General features: G+C 28.8%; 1 protein-coding gene across 1 annotated transcript; it reads left to right on the forward strand.

Annotated features, from left to right (window-relative positions):
- Window positions 1-16,668: 16,668 nt before the first annotated feature.
- Window positions 16,669-19,938, forward strand: LOC113849114 (peptidyl-prolyl cis-trans isomerase FKBP20-1). The gene is made up of 6 exons (XM_027478749.1): window positions 16,669-16,805; window positions 17,915-18,033; window positions 18,752-18,885; window positions 18,962-19,041; window positions 19,412-19,504; window positions 19,641-19,938. Exons 2-6 carry the CDS (start codon window positions 17,925-17,927, stop codon window positions 19,789-19,791), a joined length of 567 nt encoding a protein of 188 aa, XP_027334550.1. The 5' UTR covers window positions 16,669-16,805; window positions 17,915-17,924; the 3' UTR covers window positions 19,792-19,938.
- Window positions 19,939-19,986: the final 48 nt, after the last annotated feature.

The raw sequence follows: 19,986 nt of genomic DNA on the forward strand, positions 1-19,986 counted from the left end.
AAAAAGGGAAATTGGTCAAGATTGGGCTAAGTATCAACAATGTGTGATGATGTTGGTATGAGATTTGAAAGGGGAAAATTTTCCATGTAATGTTCATCTTATTTGTGATATTATTTTTTCTGACATTAATATGCAAGAATATGTTACTTTTTGCAAGAAAAACATCATGGGACTTATTTTTTTTCCAACAAAGTTTAACTACTAGATCAAGAAGCTATAATGATAGACATTAGATAATGTGCAAAACCTTTTTAAATAACAGTGCCCATACATGATGAGGATTTGAAAAGTTGTCAATCTTCTTATGGTCATACTATAGAAAGGTTATGAAAGTTTGGTAATACGTAGTGTCTCCACTTTCCTCCCTGAAAAGAATTATATACGATACATAGAAATTACACAAACATTGTTGTTGGTCTTCCCATTACTATTCAACTCCACGAGTAAGAATTGGCTATCCTTCTCCACAGTAAAGTCAAATTTAACATACCATTTTTTGCAATTCCTAAATAATGATGGACCTATGACTCTATTGCAAATCTAAAATGACAAATTATTTATTTCCTTAATGATGGTAATTAGGGTGGGTTGAGTTCTGTCAATATCTTAAAGGTTTAGTCTTAGACTATGTTACAGAAGAGACAGAAAAATAAAATCAAGAAAACAGTTATCTATGCTATGCCTATGAACAGTCAAGATTATTTTCACAATCCTCTCCTAACATATATAATTATTCAAGTTTTAAGTACACTAAAAATTTATATGTGGTCGTATTAAAAAGATTCACCTTGTGCTTAGTTAAGTTTTTATTACACGGAACTTGAATTAATTTGTCCATTTTAACACCATAAATTATTTATATTAATCTCTAAGGTATAAAAATTGTTATTTTTGTCTCTGAAAATAAAAAAAATGATTAATATATTATTATTATTTAGTCTTTTTTAAAAAAATAGTTTTTTTTTAAATAATAATATAATCAATTACTGAACATGTAAATCAATTAACATAAAATTGTTTCATTTTAACTTTAATTTTAAATTCAATTCCTTACTAAATATAAATATCACATAATGTTCTTATTCCACTCGAGGTTTTACTTTCAAGAAACTCATTCATATCCTTGCCAATATAAGAGGCTTTGACTTGGAGCATTAAGAAAATTGTGAATAAACAAGATTGGTCCATCACACCTTTGCTTTGCTTAATTATTTTTCTTTTGTTATAACCTCCCTCGGCTCCTAGTTGACTCCTTTTGTAGGTTTCGTTATTTAATATGCTTTTCTTTTTTTCCCCCTCAATCATTAGCTTCTTTACTTTCTTAAAGACCACTACTCTTTTTTTCAATACCATTATTTAAATATAAAAATTGGTACTGTATATAACATTATATGTGATTTTAATTTTTTATATTTTTTAATATGATTTTTAATGAGTGATTTTTCAGTGTAAGAGATAAGAAAAATAAATTATAATTATACAAACATAGATGGTTAAAGTTTAAAATTATTTAATAGTTACATGATTATTTTAAAATATTGTCCAACTTAATAATTTATAATTATATTTAATGGTTAAATTTTATCCTCTCATTCTCACATTACAATATTCTTTCATTTTAACACATTAATTAATTATATATATCATTACTAAAACTTTAAAACCCGCTATATATGTATATAATCGTGAATTGTTTTTTCTCTTGACTTTTCAAGGGTGCGTTATATTTATAATAAAAAAAATTACGTCCACTTATATTAATGGTGTTCTAACATAATATAACCACAGCAATAATAGCAGAATAGTTTCACATAAAATAAGGTACAATAAGAAGTTTCTTGAACATATGAATCTCTAAGTCGTCTAAAGAACCACTAGTAATCAAAAGTCAAGGTTCATATACTAAACTCGTCTTCTCATCCACGATTTTATATATATATATATATATATATATATATAAAGCTACTTATTTTATTGATGATTTACATAAAATCTCATTTACGTTTACCCTGTATATTTAAACATTGTAATTCATAGAAAATATGTTGAATAAATGAAATGACAAATTACATTTATAAATTATATTTTTTATCTTCTTTTTTTTCATTATTTTGACTTATATTTATTTACATAACTACATAAAAAAAAGAAATAGGAGTAATTTGTAAAATTAACGAGAGTATGTAGTGTTGTCTTATTACATTGATAACTTTTTGTGGTCAAAAAATTAGAAAGATCATATAAAATTTCATTAAACTTTTGATATAATGACTTGTTTCCCTTATTTGATGCACCAATTATATTATCTATATTTTCATAATCACGCGGACACCAAGCATATAGCTAGGATCAAAATCTGTCATTGTATCAAACTTTATGTAGCTACGATTCTGATACCTGTCTCAGATTCTACATCATTCTACAAATATATTCCATGAGAGAAGTCGAGATCACGAAGGAAAGAAAATGTTGAAAATTGAGAGACATAAAGCGTTAAAGTGGCCCCTCTTAATTGAAAGATCATGAAAGAAGAAGATAAGCATTATTTTGCATGCCCATGAAGCAATTGCCAACATTTAAATTTATACATCGATCAATCTATTGTTGTAATAGTGAAAAGAGTGTAACAAGACCCTTCAAATATTGCTAATAGGTTGATGACTACACAAACGTTAGGTCCTCCTCCCAGTTGACAAGGGACTTGCTCTCTCCCTTTTCCCCTTTTTGGACTGTTCTTCTTTAAAGTGATAAAAGGGTATGTAGACAAGTGGGATCTTAGTCTCTTAGGACCCATTTGATTTGATAGATCCTTGGCTTCTAATGAAAGTACCTTCAATCTTGCAATGACAAGTTCTATCAGATTAGTGATGTTGCTTAGTTTGTTTGTCGCGTTGAGTTATTAATATCTTATCAAACTATAAGCGCTTTTCAAAAATTAAAATGTTTTGTAGACATGTAATGGGATGTCTATATCTTGACTGAGAAAAAAAAGTAAAAGTAAAAGGAATGAAAAACGTGATAAAAGATATGATACAACACGAAGAGAGATATGAGGGTCAAATAAGTATTAATATTGTTGAATGTTTATAAATCAAAATTATTTGAAAAATAGTTATTTATTAAAAATTGTTTGAAATTTTACAATCACTTCCAAACCATTTTGAATAATATTCAAGATAGATAGATAGATAAATAAATTCATTGGAACATTGCATCTATCCTCCTACAATGAGAGATTCTCACTTTGGTGTTCAGATTTGTTTCTAAACAATTGCCATTTTTTAGTACAAATTATTCATTAATTACTAATTACTCACTTCATTAATGAAATTATAAAAGCATAAATACATTTATTAATCATTCAAGTATAGAATACAGTTTTGATATAACCTAACAAAATTTTGAAGTAAGTTATAAATGATTAATAAAAAAATCACACTATGATGCTCATCATCTTATATCCAATTTTGATCATCTTAATACCCTGACAAAATTTACCTGCGTGATGGATCCAACCAGTGGACATTTATATTTGAAAAATGAAACACGTTTAAATTGGAATTGGAAGAATGTGCTTTATTTGAAAAGGAATTGCCATCAATCTGGAAAGCAAATGAGAAGCATTGATGGAAAATTGAAGGGAAATGCAATAATAATATTTGGCATCACAAGCATGGCAATTTGTCGCAATGAAATTGCTAAGGCAAGATGATGATGAAAGTCATACCAAAACTAAATTGGTCCACCTGTTTGATGCACATGACCTTATACCCCTAATTCAACTATACAAAGGTGTCATCAGGTGATCACACTTGTCATCTACACATACCCTCTCTTTATATTCATAGTAGTATGCTATCAACATAGGGTCACCTATCTCCAACATTGCCTTACTCTTTTCCCTCCCTTAATATACTATAAATAACCCCATGCAAATTAAATCAATAATCATGTTAATTAGCAAAATGTTAAATACCAAAAATTGCATATTTATATTAAGAGTTTTTTCAACAACAATAAAATTAATAATAATATACATAATTAACGTGATTGTATTTACAGATACTTAAAATCGAGATTACAAATTAACTTAAAATAATTCTCTACTAGTTAATCAAGTACTCAGTATTATGGTATTTTTATAATGTTAATATAATAAAATTTTTAAAATTATTTATTTATAAATATTTAAATTTGGGTTAACTTTACACTTATATTAATTAATAGGATAGGGAGATTGAATGAAATAGAAATAAATGTGGATTCACAGAATCACCATTGCTTAGGGTGTGGTGGTGGGTCGGTGGCAGGCTCGTGCACCGAACACACGCAGAAAGCTGTGAGTCCAGAGGCAAAGGCAACGCTCTCGGTACGGTAAATTCGACACCTCGTCTACCCCTTTGCTATCTATTTGACACGTATCACCAACACTGTTATTACAATGTATATTTAACTTAATATAAATAAATTCTTCGATTATTTAACCCTATACTTCAATTTTTCAGATTTTAGATTTTTCTTTTAGTTTCTAGTTTTTTTTATAAAGTTGGAAACTATAAAAGGATTTTATAATTTTAAAGATTAAAGTGTAGGAGTCATATAACCTTAGGAGTAAATTGAGAAAACTTTTAATATTTTCAAAATGTTATAAGTTTTTAAATGATTTTAGTTTGTTCCTTTTATTTTCATTATTCAAACGAAACCTTTCAATTTGCCTTTGTTAAGTAATCATCGTTAAATGTAGGCTATAAAAGCTTTTTTGTTTGTCTATATCAAATTTAAACTGTTACTTTTATATACCGAGAGAATTTAATTTTAATGGACTTTTACTATAAAAACATTTATAAAATCTTGAAATACATAGTTACAAAATAAATTATTTTAAGAAAAATAATAATTTTTAATAATATAATTGAATTATAGTATAAATATTTTTGCCAGCTCCACCTAGACCCCACCAATCACTATGCACCACGGAACGGGCTCGTCAACGCCACGCAGTTGACCACCACGTACTTTGGGGTAACACAGAGTTTAGATGTAAATATATCTAACGAATTTTTATAATATATTTAAGTAAAATTAATCTTAATTAAAAGTAGTAAAATATACTTAAAATATCGTTTTTGAATTTTGTCTTTAATCAATACTTGCCTTTTGATAAAAGGGAAAAGGATTTGTTTCATTTAAAAGAAAATGATATGTAAAATTAATCATATTTATAAATTAATTAAATTCAGTACCTACCATTTACATTGGTTGTGGAGACGTTGGAGCCATTCTTAACTAGAATTGTGCATTTACGTAAGTATGCAAATTAATAAATGTGATATTTTATATTTATATTTTTATTAACTATAGATTTGCGTGTATATATTTTATCTACACACTGCTTTTTTTTTATCTGATTTTATGACACTGTCTTTTCAATTTACGTTTAGTTAGATCAATATTATTTTAGTTAATTAGTTTTCAAATCAGGAGATAGTTTTAATTTATGTATCAATACATATATGTTATATTATTTGAATCAATTAAAATAAAATTTTATAATTAAATAATAGAAAAAATATTTTAACAATATGAATGTATTTGAATTAAAATTAGTATAAAAAAATGAATGTGTACCCCACCGTTTAGTTTGGTGTAAAATCAAATTCATGTGCCGACACCTCCGCCATGCTTGGTCTCTTTTTGGTTTGGCTCTTTTTAAACCCCAGTGTTCCTTTCACCAGGTATATAGGGATTCTAATTAATGCATAAGCCTATTCACTATTTCAGTTTATATTTCTATTCAACAAAAATACTCTCATCTTAACTTTTATATATATAAAATGTCATAAATTAAAAAATAAAAATGATCAAATCTTAAAATAGCGTTTTGTTATATAATCATAGTTCAAATTCAGTGAAGGTGAGATTTCCTTGTTTGTCTCACTACTGAAATGCCTTTCCTTCTGATTTGGTTCTTTCTTAATGAGTTGGCTTTTCTTTCCTTTTGTGTTTCTATAACTAACAAAAACAAATGTCATTTTGTTAGATAAGATTGTTATTTTGAAAAATAACAGCCAAAGAAACATTAATGTGGATAAAAGGCCTCATTTCTTGAAAGAGATTATGCGACAAGAGATTTTAAAATTCCACTGCGAAAGTGACAATCCTTTTTTAGATAAAAAAAACAGGACCCATGCAACTTTATTTCATCACAGTACAAGTAAAAGTGGCTTCCACATCACACACAGTAGATATTAGCAAATCGTGACAAAATCACACAGTGCCCCTTCCTTCCCTCTTCATTACCCATTTTTGGCCTTCAAGGAAAAATGAAACCCCTTTTTCAATTTCATCTTTTATTATAAGTTTATATTTAAAATAAGCTCTATATATGAGATACAAAATCCTAAATGAATCCCATAGAACTCAAACTCTCACAGATTTTAAGTTGCTTTCATTCCTACCCAATAATGTGACGCACTACCACTTTACTATGTAAGTATAGTTTTTATTCCTTCTCTCCCCATTCATTCCCAGACCAAACAATGCACCAAGCGTCAGTGCAACACTTCCTCCATTCAATCGTCACCCCTTTCACCCCAGCATGGAGCCACAACATAGATTCCAATTTTTATGGCTACTTCAAAGGTTTTTCTAATTTTTTAGGATAAATATAATTGATTATCCACACCAAATAAATATTTTAGATGGAGACATTTGTAAGCATTTAAAAATTAAAAAAATTATGTAAAATATTAGAGGCAATATCAATTTATAATAGTTTAGAAAACAAAACTGAATCAAGAAACGGGTAATATTATGGTAAGTCTAACAAATCATACGAACTGATTCCTAAATGTTTCTAATGTAGAGAAACAAAAAAAATAAAACTTTAATGTAAAAATCAAAATGAAAAATAATATAGAAATATGGAACCAAAGTTATAATTTTCTTATAATATATATATAAAATAATGGTGGGGCAGTGGAGGCAAAGGAAGGCCCTGGTGATACCCACTGGCACACAAGAAAACACATACACCATAAGGCATAAGGTACTCCTTTTCCCAATCTAACCCGCCCTTATAAATATTGACCCTTTCACTCTTTCACTCTTACTAAACTCACTGCTCTGCCCACTAATTTTCATTTTCTTCTTCCTCTCTTTTCCCAACACACACACTCACACACCAACTTGCTCTTAAACTCAAGTGTTTCTTTTCTCCAACATGGTTTCTTCTACTTCTTCTGCACCCACATGTAGTAGTGGCATCACTGAGACTGAGAGTGCCCCACCACCTTTCTACTTCAATGAGAAGTGGAAATTGTCAAAGAAAGAAGGGTCATCGAGGATGAAGAATTCCACTCAGAGAAGGTGTGCTTTTGCTAGAAAGTGTGCGACCCTAGTTAAGGAGCAGAGGGCTCGTTTCTACATCATGAGGCGCTGTGTTATAATGCTCATATGTTGGCATGAGTATAGTGATTCGTGATTGATGAACACCACAAAAATGTTCATATATGCCACAAAAAGGATCTATGAGAGTTTAAACTTGAAAAATTTTCTTTCTTTTTGTTTTTCTTTTCTTTTTCTAGAGTTGCTCTCTCTTCTCTTTTGTGTAAGATCCTTTTTGTTGGGCATGGAGACTAGTTGGAGATTTTTCTCTTGGCAACAAGTGTACATAGAAATTTCTTTTTTCTTCTCTTCTCTTGTGGGCTAGAAATATTTAATCTTTTTTTGTTATTAGGGAAGAAGGTTCATGTTCATGGTGGAGGTGCTTTTGAATTCTCTCGTCTATCTGAGAATAGAAGAACAGATATATGGTATATTATTAGGATGGAGAAATTAATTGAAATATAGCTTAAACATTTTGCTTATTCTCTTTTCTTTTTTAAATTTTTTGTCACATACATGAAATGAAAATTGTCATCTTTTGATTATGAGTTAAATTTCTGTTTCTGGGTGCTGTTGATCTTTGGGATTGAAGAATGATGGATGTTTGAGATCTCAAATCTCAGAGATTCCATTCAACCATTGCAGGGTGATGAGGTGAGGTAAGCTAGGCTCTGTGTAGATCTAATGTGCTTAGGCTGACGCAACAACATAGTTTCTTTAATCATTTTATGCATTTTCTTATTAGTGAAAATGGGCTCATGGATGTTGAAAACTAATTTAATTATTTATGGAGTTTAGTAATAAAACAGATAGCTAGAGAGAGAGAGAGAGAAACATCTTTGGAACGACCAAATGGGCAAGCAACAAAGATGCCCTTCCCTACGTCAAAGTTGTGCACTAACTTTGGTGCTAAATACTATTATTAAGGTGTTTACGAGATAAACAACAGCCAATTTCTCATGTTAATTTTTTTTATTATATTAAGATCTTTTAGCTTAAAATCAGTAATCTATTTTCTGAATTGATCAAAGATGATTTTTCTCATTTATAAACATAAAATAGGTTACTTTTTGAACCAATTCAAACTTTTGTGTAATTGAAAAAAAAAAACTACGTTTTGTAATGCAAGTGGAGTAAAACCGTGCAGCGAAAAGTTTGATTATTTGAACCTTTAAAATCGCAAGTTCCGATTACTTTAAATTTATTATCGTTATAAAATTTTGGGTTCAGTCTTTAATTTTAAAAAATGACATTTATTTTAATTTTAAAAAATAAAAGAACTCCTTTTATAAAATTAAGAAGTTGTTAAATGATAAATATTTCAAATCATAAAGAGTAAAATGGAGATTTATTCTAGAAAGTAACATTAATAGTAAATAATTGTGTATGGAAATTATCAACAATAATTTTTTACATAACAAAACTTTAGCGGTAGGCACGATAGATTGATTATTTGGGAGCAACTCCCAAGGCAATCTTTTTTATTCTAAGTTGAATGACGAAATTGTCCTACGACAGGATTCTATAGAAATTGAACTCTTTGACCAAATGAATGGAACCCATGGACGGTTTGACCCGTGACCCAAGACCCTCTGAAGGGGCATTCCTGAAATTTCGTCCCCTACAATTCCTGTAAAATGTTGCAGATTTGATTAATTATAAAATTAAGTGCAAATTTGGAAGAGTAATTGCGATGCTATTCAGGGGTATTATCGTCCATTTCACAATTTATTTACAGCTGGGTTTGCTGTTATTTACACGATGGGAGTGAAGTTGCAGTACTGCTACCATAGACCTGACCCTTCCTTTTAAACAAAAGAAAATTTATAAATAAATAAATAAATAATATTCCTTTTTATTTTTATGAGGCTTTTTTTATATAGAAAATTTTATCAAAATATAAGAGTTTAAAAAATATAGAATTATAGAAAACTTTTAAAAATCATTATTGGAGATTTAACGGTGATTTTTGATAAAATTTTTCAATGATGATTTTTTATATTTTAAAAAAATTAAATTTTGATATATATCATTTTTAATTATCATATAAAATAAAAAAATTATAATCTCGTAAGGATTTTTTTTATAAAAAAAAGAGGAACTGCTGGAATTCAATATTCAAAGCTGAATTAAGTAAACTTTTAAAGAAAAAAATAACAATATTTACTTAGCTACAAATAGTAAAAAAATAATGTATGAAAAGTTGAAGAAAGTAAAGAAATAATTTTATTATTTTATGACTTTGGGAATGGCAGGCTGGCACACGGGCGCTGACAATGTCCTCACAGTCGATAGAGAAACACATGAACTCTCAGTTATTCACTCAACCACGTTCACCCAAAATCTCAAGGTAAATCCATAAAAAAAATACAAAATTATAAATCACTGTTTATTGTTATTTTATAAATAAGTCTTTGGATACATAAATTTAAATTTATTTAATTGATTAAAAATTATAATCGAAATGATATGAAGTAGCTAATAATAATTTAGTGAGCAATATGAACCACTAACTTTAAGAATTATTTTGATGTAGTCAAAAATTTTGTACGATACAATAAATTCTTTTTATTTAAATGAATAAGATTCTTAATAACTAACAAGCTTTCTTTTAACTTATTACCTAAAAAAATAAATATAATAAAAAATATGTACATCTTATATGTAGTTTCGTATAATTTTCTTAAAATATTTTAATTACTATAAATATTACATATAGCTAAAAATATAAGTAATAATAACAATTAAATTAGAATATAAAATAAAATTAATAATTAATAAATTATTTTAAAATATAATTATATTATTTTTTTAAAAAAATTATTTATTTATTTAAATATTTTACTATAGGTGAACGATAGAATATATTTATAAAAAAATTTTAAAGTACAAGCTGAAACTAAAAGTTACATGCTTCTCTTTTTTATTTTTCATCTTTGTCTTTTCTTTCGTGTTTTTCTTTTAATAGATCCAATTGAATGCGAAGTATGTTGATTCAAGTGAAAAAAAAAAAAAACGAAAGTCTTTTAAATTTAATGTTTAATTTGATCTTAGGAGTAGTTCTTATAAAATTAAAAACAGAAGCATTGTCCACATGTGTTTTATTTTTTTATCACAATTATAATATTTCATAATAAAGACTAACTTCCAAATTTTTTGGTGAGAAAATAATCTAAAAAATTTATTAATTGAAAAAAAAAAGCAAGAGGAATTTATTCAGTAGTGATCAATCAGTTACATCAACGTACCAATGCTAAGTCTTTACAATTTTTCAATTAATTGCATATTGCAAATGTAAAAGTATTCAAAATTCTCAACCAAATATTTCCTTTAAGTCAAATAAAAAAAATATCAAGTTTACAATTGTGATATTAATTATATCATCTAAAATAAATGAACTTTAATAAGATGATGCTTTATTTTCGTGTTAGTTTTATAACAAGAAAATTGCTGAATGAGTGACTAATTGAATAAAAAAAAAATTGAGGATATAAAGCAACTTGCATTAGTGTCAATTTTATAGGGTTTTATATTTAGGGTTTCGTTGTGGGTTAATTTTGTTAATTGTATATAGATTTTTCTACCCTTGGATTTGTAGAATTGCTTTCCCTATTTCCTTTTTCTGTCTCTTTTTCTTTTTGAGCAACCTCTATCCATAGACATGGATGGTCAATGATATTGGTCTTGAAGTCAAAGTAAAGATCTTGCTTTTCCTCCAAAACCTTCTTTTGATGAAATTTGAGAGCAATCAAAGAAACATCACTCTCAGAATCTTAGATTAAGTTGGGGGTGTTAATGATTGGGATTATGGTGGCGTGCAAGAAGAAGACCCAATACAAGGAAGTGCAAAAGATAGAAAAGCAAAATAGTTCCACGCTTGAAGGGCCCAAAATCCAATTTGTGATCAAGGAAAAGTGAAAACATAATCATCCCATATCTAAACCCACTCTTAATAGTTGCATGATTTCTAAAATTTTCATCTATGCTTAAATTTGAGTTCATTGACTTGTATTGCCCATCATTTGGTGCTACTCTTCATACATTAATTAATCTATATACAAAGTTTAATGATGGTAGAGAAAAATAAAAATACATAACGTTTTGGTAATTGAACTAAAAAACTTCACGTCATTTTCAATCATGTCTTTCATAAGAGTTGTTTTTCCCCCTTTGCAAAGTGCAAATAAAGCACGCATTAAATTATTTTCTTGCAAGTTCATTAATGTCGCAATTGGGTGAAACCATACATGACATGATGGATGAGCGTCTAATGAATAAGAACATAAAGGTGATGAAGCATGGGGTGTTGTTCCCTTGTCATTGTATTTCTCTCCACCAATTTTTTTGACTCTTTCTAATATAATTATGGCGTTTTGATCAACGTGCTAGAGAACAGAGATTTTCTTGAATCCATATTATGATGAGTGTTTTATATATTAACTTGATATGTAATCTATATTAAGGCCAAAAAAGCAAAGCACCTCTATCAACTATCATTATCTATTGTCCCCTCTTAAACCATCTTTGTCTAGTTTGTTCAAAGTGTATCTAACAACACACACCCATCTAAATTATTGCAATTTATAACCTCGAAAATTGATAGTTCCTCTTCCATATTTATTGAAAGGTTCTCTCTCTCTCTCTCTCTCTCTCTCTCTTCATATTGACCCATTGTAATTATCAATCAATAATTGTTTTTCCTAATTAGTTTGTGAACTCACTTTACATAGACTTTTAATTTACATCAATAAATTCGCGGAATAGTTTTTTTTTTTCAGTCTACTCATATTCATATACTCCTTTTCATACGACATTTTTAAAAGTTTTTATTATCTTTGTTACAAAACCTTCTACAGAATATTTTTTCTAATTATCTTTAAGAAATGAAGCTGATGGAAATTATAAATTAAAATGAATAAAAAAGAAAAGTTTTAAAATAAAAGGTTGATAATAAAATTACGTTTGAATATATTAAATAAAAAGTCAACATGTTGAACCATTAAAAAAATAAAAATTGTTTAATTTTAATTGCTTATATAAATCTGTATAACTTCGTTAAATATATTTAAAAAAATTATAGAAAATATATTTTCTAAACCTAACAGTTTTTGAAGTGAAAAATTTGTCTCTTCTAATGACGTATTTCTTTAACTTATCAATGTTATTAAAATTGAATGATAAATCATTGTAGTAATAATTGGTTGTGACTTTTTACGAATTTTACCTGTAATTTTAATGAACTGTCATTTTAAAAAGTACATGACCTAATCACTATTCTTTACTTAAAGTTGTAAGAGTAATTATACAATCAAAATACACGTACAAGCATTTATGAAAAATTTTTTATAATATATAAAAAAGTTTTGTTAACTTTAGTTCTTTCATGATTTTGTTAAAAAATTAATAAATTTTATATTTTAATATATGATATAAGTTTTTATATAAAAAATATTGAATAATAATTTAATCAAATAATGTATTTGAACACATTCTAAATTTTAAATATTGATATACTATAAAATAATTTTTTAATGTATTCTTATATAATAAAATAGAGTAATCACAATCAATTAGGTTTTGAGCTTAGTTTACTTTTGCTGTTTTTAGTGAAGTTCCCTCTTATTTAAAGCTTTTTCTCAGACTGGATTCTTTAAGATCTTTGCAGCCTAGATTCATAGTTTAGTCTTGTTTTGTTGGGTTTTCTGTCCCGTTTAATATATATAAAAAAAAAAAAAACTCTTGAAAATATCATTATAATCTATGAGAACCTTGCTGGCTATTAAAATATACACACACAATAAACTCTTTAAGGATGTGTGTACAAATATTAAATTTAAAAAGGAGTGGGTTTCAATCCAAGAAAGAAATGTTAAGCAAAAAAGCCCAAAGAATGGGGCGGGTGGCCCAGGTTGAGGTTCATGAGAATATTTCCGGATAATCACATGGGTGTGGTGGGCCCATTCACATCAGATCATTCAATGACATAGAAGATGAGGTGGAGCCCAAAGCAAAGCAAATAGTGGGTTTGTTTCTCGAGTTGAAACAAGAAAAACCCGTGGGTAAAGGAAAGACCCTGTGGGCCCAGTGGATGTGAGAGAAGTGGTTGGCTGGGCCCAAAGGCATGGACAAGTGTCACGTCACCAAACGCCTCATATTTATTTAAGATATTATAAGTTGACCAAAAATAAATTTAAGGGATTATTAATATTGTGTTATTTTTAAATTAGAGTTAAACTTTTAATTTTATAAAATAAATATTTATATTAAGGATCAACGTAATAGTATTAACGAATACACATAGTACTTAAATTTTAGCTTTTATTTAAAAAATAAAAAGGTTTTGCACGTGTTGCTTTCGAATTGGTGCGTGACATTTTACCGTCACAGAAACAGCAACAAATTGACGGTGCTGTTAGACATAACGGTGTCATTGTCACGCAGAGACACTCAGACACACACGCACGCACACTGACAAAAGAAGTTGATTCGTGTTGCTCAACTGAGGATAAAATATTTTAAAACTTTTTTCTATAAAAAATAGTATAAAAATAAATATTTTTTTATAAATTAAAAATAAAATTTACTTTTATAGTATTTTTTTAAAATTTGCTCTCACTTTTTAGTTTTCTATATTTCATTTAACAAAAATTTGTATGAATGTATAATAAAAAATAATATTTAATATCATTAATGTATTTAATGTTGTATTATTCTAATAATGGTGCTAGTACGATGATTTAGATCTGATTATTATTTGTTATTATCTTAGATAATTTGTAAATTATTGCAGGCGAATTTTGCTAGTTATAGCGAGCTGCTTGGTCACCTATCCTAGGAGAATGAGCGAAGGACAAAACTTTAAATATGTTACTAAGCATTTTACAATACTTAGCTACCAAACTAAATTAAGATGGAGAGAATATGATTTTATTCATCATGTTAGTTAACAAATCAAATTTTAATTAATGTATTCATGTTAGTTCAATCTCTGATGTTTTACATTTGTTCAATTAATTAACAACTAAATTATCTTTTTAAGACTGTTGGGCTAATTAAATACAGGCGTCTACAAGCTTGCTCGATTTGATAAATTATTTTGTTGTCGTCTTTTAAAACTGATCACTGATGCTTATGCATAAAAAATGTAAAAATGAGTTTTGCATTTATTGATGACCAACAATGGCGGTCAGTATCACAATTTTCTGACATTTTTTAGCATTAATTTACAGATTATCTAATTAATTTTAATTAATTAATACAAATAAAAAATATTAAAATATAATTTCTAACACATTTTTTTAGTAATTTTACTTAACAAACACAAGCTTTACTATAACAACTCTTAAAAAAGGTTTTTGGTGACTTCAAATCTCTTTTTGCGTTGCAAATTGCAAAATCCTATACTGACAAACATCCATCATAAGGGAAATACACTTAAGAATTGCCTCAAGACACCGATTTCTTTTCCCTTGAAATCCACGCAGATGGTAAGTTTAGGTTTATTTTTTATATTTAGCTCTTCACTAAAATTGACTGTGTTTCTGAATGTAAATGCTTTTCATGCTAATGCTTTAATCTCATGAAAATCAAAGTGATAAGCCACTGTCTCACTTCAACTAAAATATATGTGACAAGAGAGTTTAGATCATTTGATATTCCTATGGACAAAGTCATTGATTTTCCACAACAATCAATTTAACATTCATTATTTTGTCCACTAACCACACGTCACATGTAAACTCTTTAAACATGCATGTTAGACATTGACCCTCACTTCATCTAAGAGCATGTTGCTTCTCATTTCTTACAGATGATTCACATCAAATCTCAACTCCAACAAACACAATCATAAATGCCCTCACATGTACTCAGTATTGTTCTCTCATGTCAAAGTTAGGAGTTCTTAACAATTAACTTCTTCCTAAGGGTGTTTTAGTTTACAATGTCTAACTCATTAATATGAGTTTCTGAGCAACATCTAGTAGTTCATGTTAGTTACGTTTATTTCATGTCAGTTAATCATTAATTATATATATTTCTTCTATCACTTGAATATTATAGTTGAGACTTGAGAGGTGTATTTAGAGACTTGACTCAAAATAAAAGTTTTCAATTCAATGAATTAGATCCATTTTTGTCTTACACATTCATTAGTTTGATAATTAATTGATACTTGAAAGTCATTTACCTTGATTAATTCAATTTGAATCCTGAGAATAATTAAGAGGGAAACACTCACACCAACTTTTTTGTTTTTTCATGCAAGAGACTAGAATTCAAGATTTTGGCTTTTTTTAAATAAATTAAATATAATTTTAGTACATGTAAATTTGCTTTTTTAGAAATTTTAATCTTTTTCATTTTATCTTTAAAAATTACGAATCTTCTTTCAGTCCTTGTTGAATATTTATTGAGTAACTTATAATACACTATTTAAAAAAAACTAAAGTGAGAAAAATCAAATAAAATTATGTTTTAGAAAAAAATAAAAATAAATAAATATATATATATATATATATATATATATATATATTTATGCTAAAAAAAACCTAATACTTGAAGCAAGGAATTCAAGCCCGATACCACTTGTTTATTGTTGGTTTGGACCATGGTATATAATATTATATTGGACACCTAACTAATTTAATTCATGTTAAATAAAAATTTTATAGACAGCACAATTTATTTACTGAAGTATATTGTGATTGTAATTTTAAGATAAAATCATATCAATTGATGTATTATAATTTAACAAAGAAAACAAATACTTGATAATTTTATTGTTTCAAATATAAAAATAATTTTTACTTAACATAAATATAAAATTTAATATATCATTAATTATTAAAATAATTTTTTTTACAAAATTTATTACATCATCTTATAATGTTTAAATGTTTTTATTATGTTATAAGATATGTATTATATATTTTTAAAATGTTAAAAAATATTTAATATTTTCTATTTAATAATTAAAAAATGATAGACATAAAAGATTAAGAGAATATAATTATTCTTTTTTCACACTACAAAGTAGTTAAAGTACAAACACAACAAAACACGCAAACTTATTTTCCATCGTTCAAATTTCTGAAACCTAAATCAAACGGACGGTACGGTATTGAGTGGTAGGTATGTTCCTCGCGACGTTAAATTCTCGTTTGGTACAACTGTACATTCATACCCTATTCTCACGCTCTTCACGGGTACGTATACAACACGCGCATAGCATTTGACAAGCAGACTAGTTCACGCGCTAATTGTGCGCGTGGCTTGTGATTCTCCTGTGGCGTTTATTCTAAAAACCCCTGAAGATGAAGAGCTTCATCAAACGCATGGCCACCCCAATTTCGCCGCTTTCATTTGATACACCGTTCACTCGCTTCGTTCCACTGTTTCCACCCTTCACCTGATAAAGGGTTAGTTTCCTATATCAATTCCATTATTTCATTGCTTCGGATTCATTTCGATTTTATTTTTTACAACTGTAATATGCTACTAATGTCTGTGAAAAATCCAATCTTTTAAGTGTATGAATGACGGGTCTTGTGAAAAACACGCAAAAGTTTTCAGATTTGAAGGTTCTAGAAAGTTGGGCGGCTTAAAGTTACTATTGTTGTTATTGTGTGGAGAATTGAACTGTTGTTTTTCGTTGTGTTGTGTTGAGAATTGCATGATTTGATGTCGGGTTGTAAAATGTACTGATTTATTATACGTTGTGCGGTAAATGTTGTTGATTGTAATTCATTTTTGACTGTGATGTTCGGTGATTTTTGTGTGTTCTGGTTTCAATTTCCGTTTCCTTTTATTATTATTGCTTTTCAATTCTTTGCATGAGTGTCTATAGTGTGACGACCAATTAAACCCTTTTGGATTCTTTATCTTACTAAGGTGGAAGGCATTTAGGGCCTTTTCGAGCATTTTTCCTCAGTTTCCTTAACCCAATACTTTTCACTATAATTGCATTAATGCATTATAAACTTTATAAATTTAACATCTATATCACAATGACAATGGCATTCAGACAACTGGAGCTAAATGAATGCCGTTGTTTGGCTTTGGATCTAGAATGACTCATCTGAGTTATAATAGTTTAACTTCCACAATTTCACTATGTCGCTAAAGCTTCATGGTCATTGTTTTATGCAGAAAGCATGTCAGACACTATTTGCTCTGTGTAGATGTGAAATTGATTGATTTTGCTTTTGGTAACTTTTAGACCTACAGAAGATTTTGTAATCTCAAAGACTGTTACATTATAAAAAATTAAGTAACAGATATCATAAAACAAAAGTGACTGTCATTGCAAACGTTTTTATTTCTTAGATGTAACGACTCTCACATTTTTGAAAACCTTGAGTGACTGTGGCCATTAATAAGTGTTTTGGTACATGCTTGTGTCCATTGCTCAGCTTGTCTAATTATTCCACGGAGTTTGATGACTAGATATAATATAACCTTTGGAGGCGCAAGGAAATACTCCATTTATCCATGTTTATGTTTGTTATTTCTTCTATCTTATTACCAGAGTGCAAGCTATGGGTGATGCAATTGATTTGACTGGTGATGGAGGTGTCATTAAGACCATTGTGAGAAAAAGCAAACCCGATGCTGTTGCTCCAACAGAAAATTTACCTCTTGTTGATGGTATGCTCATGCCAGTATGGTTAATATTGTGGAGCTATCATAATAATGAACTATACTATTTAGTAATCGTAAAGCAGGATGCAATATATTCAGAAATGTTATTGTCTCTTATCTGTTAATCAATCATATAATGTTCTTGTAGAAAACTTGTCATTTGGCTGCACCTGTGTTTTCTGTTCTAAAATACATGGGAACAATATATGGCTCTTGCTATAATTTACTTGGCTGTTAATGTAATTTCCCCTTGTTTGCAAAGACATAATTATTTTCATAAGTATCTTTGTTTCAAGGTCCACTCTGTTATAGAGTATGATCAAAAGCACATGTTGTAAAAATGTTAGGATATATACCAGGAAGATATATAGTAAGGCCCAATTTGGATTAGTGTCTAGCTTATGAAAGCTTTTCAATTGAGATAAGTATTTGATTCCCGACTTATGAAAGGAACCCTTATAAATTTATAGGTGGTTGTGGAGAATATAGATGAGGGAGCTTCTGAAAAAGTTGAGGGGTATAAGTTAATTTTTAACTTATGAAGAAGTTTGAGTCATTTTTCCCCTTGGACTCATTTTATTTTCTTATCTTATAAGTGCTTGTTGAAAAGTTTATTCAAACTAACTCTCAGTTTTGATTCTCTAAATTAGATGACTTGAGGTTTATTTGTGTAAAATGCTTGATTTTGTTGATTCTTGTTATAATATTGTTTTTTTTTTATCAGTTCATTATGAAGGCACACTTGCTGATACTGGTGAAGTTTTTGACACCACGCATGAAGATAACACTGTCTTCTCTTTTGAGCTTGGAAAGGGCAGTGTTATTAAGGCCTGGGAAGTTGCAGTGAAAACCATGAAGGTCTAACAAAGCATACTTTTGATGAAACTTCAATTAAAGAGGTTTCCACCTCATGTTTATCTGCTAATTTTGCCAGGTTGGAGAAATTGCAAAAATAATTTGCAAGCCAGAATATGCATATGGCAGTGCAGGATCTCCTCCAGATATTCCTCCAGAGTAATATTCTCTTGCAACAAATATTTTGTTTGGAACATAATTATTATTAGGCAAAAAAAGTTCAAAAATCAAAGTTGTAAAGTATGAACTAAAGCCAACCTGGGAATGAAATTATACTAATGTCCTAATTATTTTCAATTATATAATACAATTATCATGCTGTGAAATCAGCCTTTTGCTAATGCAAGGATACCTTTTATAGGCCTACATAGTGGGTCCAACCCTTCCTTGGTCTCATACATAGTGAGAGCTTTATACTACAGCACCAGACTGACCTTTATGCAATTACTAGATGAAGTCATGCTGTAATTCCCTAGTGCCTTGCATTTTCCAATGACTGCAAATTCATAATTTTTCACTTCCCTTGCAGTGCAACACTTGTTTTTGAAATTGAGCTAGTTACTTGTCGGCCAAGGAAGGGCTCCAGTTTGGGAAGTGTTTCGGAGGAGAGGGCTAGGCTAGAGTAAGTAACACATTTAATATTTTACCAAATTTATGTTCTTTTTATGCACATGTCCAAAAGTAAAGGTGGAATTATGATCTTCGTTTGATTTTATTGGATAGCAATAATAATATGATGTCTTGTGATAAATTAACAGTGAGCTGAAGAAGCAGAGAGAGCTAGCTGCTGCTGCCAAAGAGGAGGAGAAGAAGAAGAGAGAAGAAGCAAAAGCTGCTGCGGCTGCGCGTGTGCAGGCCAAGTTAGAAGCTAAGAAAGGTCAAGGAAAGGGTAAAGGTAAAGCTAAGTAGGGACTCATCAAACATCTACATAAATTTCATATATGATGACAATCAAATATTGATGTAGCATCTTCCTTCCCCGTTGGACCATCCAAAACAATGTATAAAGGAAATGCAAGATTGTTTTTGTCCACCTACACAATATACTTTTATGATGTTCGGTAACATCAACAGGTTGCAACAAAACAATAATTTCATGGGTTT

This window comes from Abrus precatorius, unplaced genomic scaffold (genome assembly GCF_003935025.1).
Source record: "Abrus precatorius isolate BTA unplaced genomic scaffold, Abrus_2018 Scaffold9, whole genome shotgun sequence".
Lineage (NCBI taxonomy): Eukaryota > Viridiplantae > Streptophyta > Magnoliopsida > Fabales > Fabaceae > Abrus > Abrus precatorius.

Coding starts and splice junctions, on each gene's coding strand:
- LOC113849114 (XM_027478749.1), top strand. CDS start 17,925: ATGGGTGATGCAATTGATTTGACTGGTGATGGAGGTGTCATTAAGACC. Junction 18,034..18,751: donor AAATTTACCTCTTGTTGATG/GTATGCTCATGC, acceptor TTTTTTTATCAG/TTCATTATGAAGGCACACTT. Junction 19,505..19,640: donor GAGGAGAGGGCTAGGCTAGA/GTAAGTAACACA, acceptor ATAAATTAACAG/TGAGCTGAAGAAGCAGAGAG.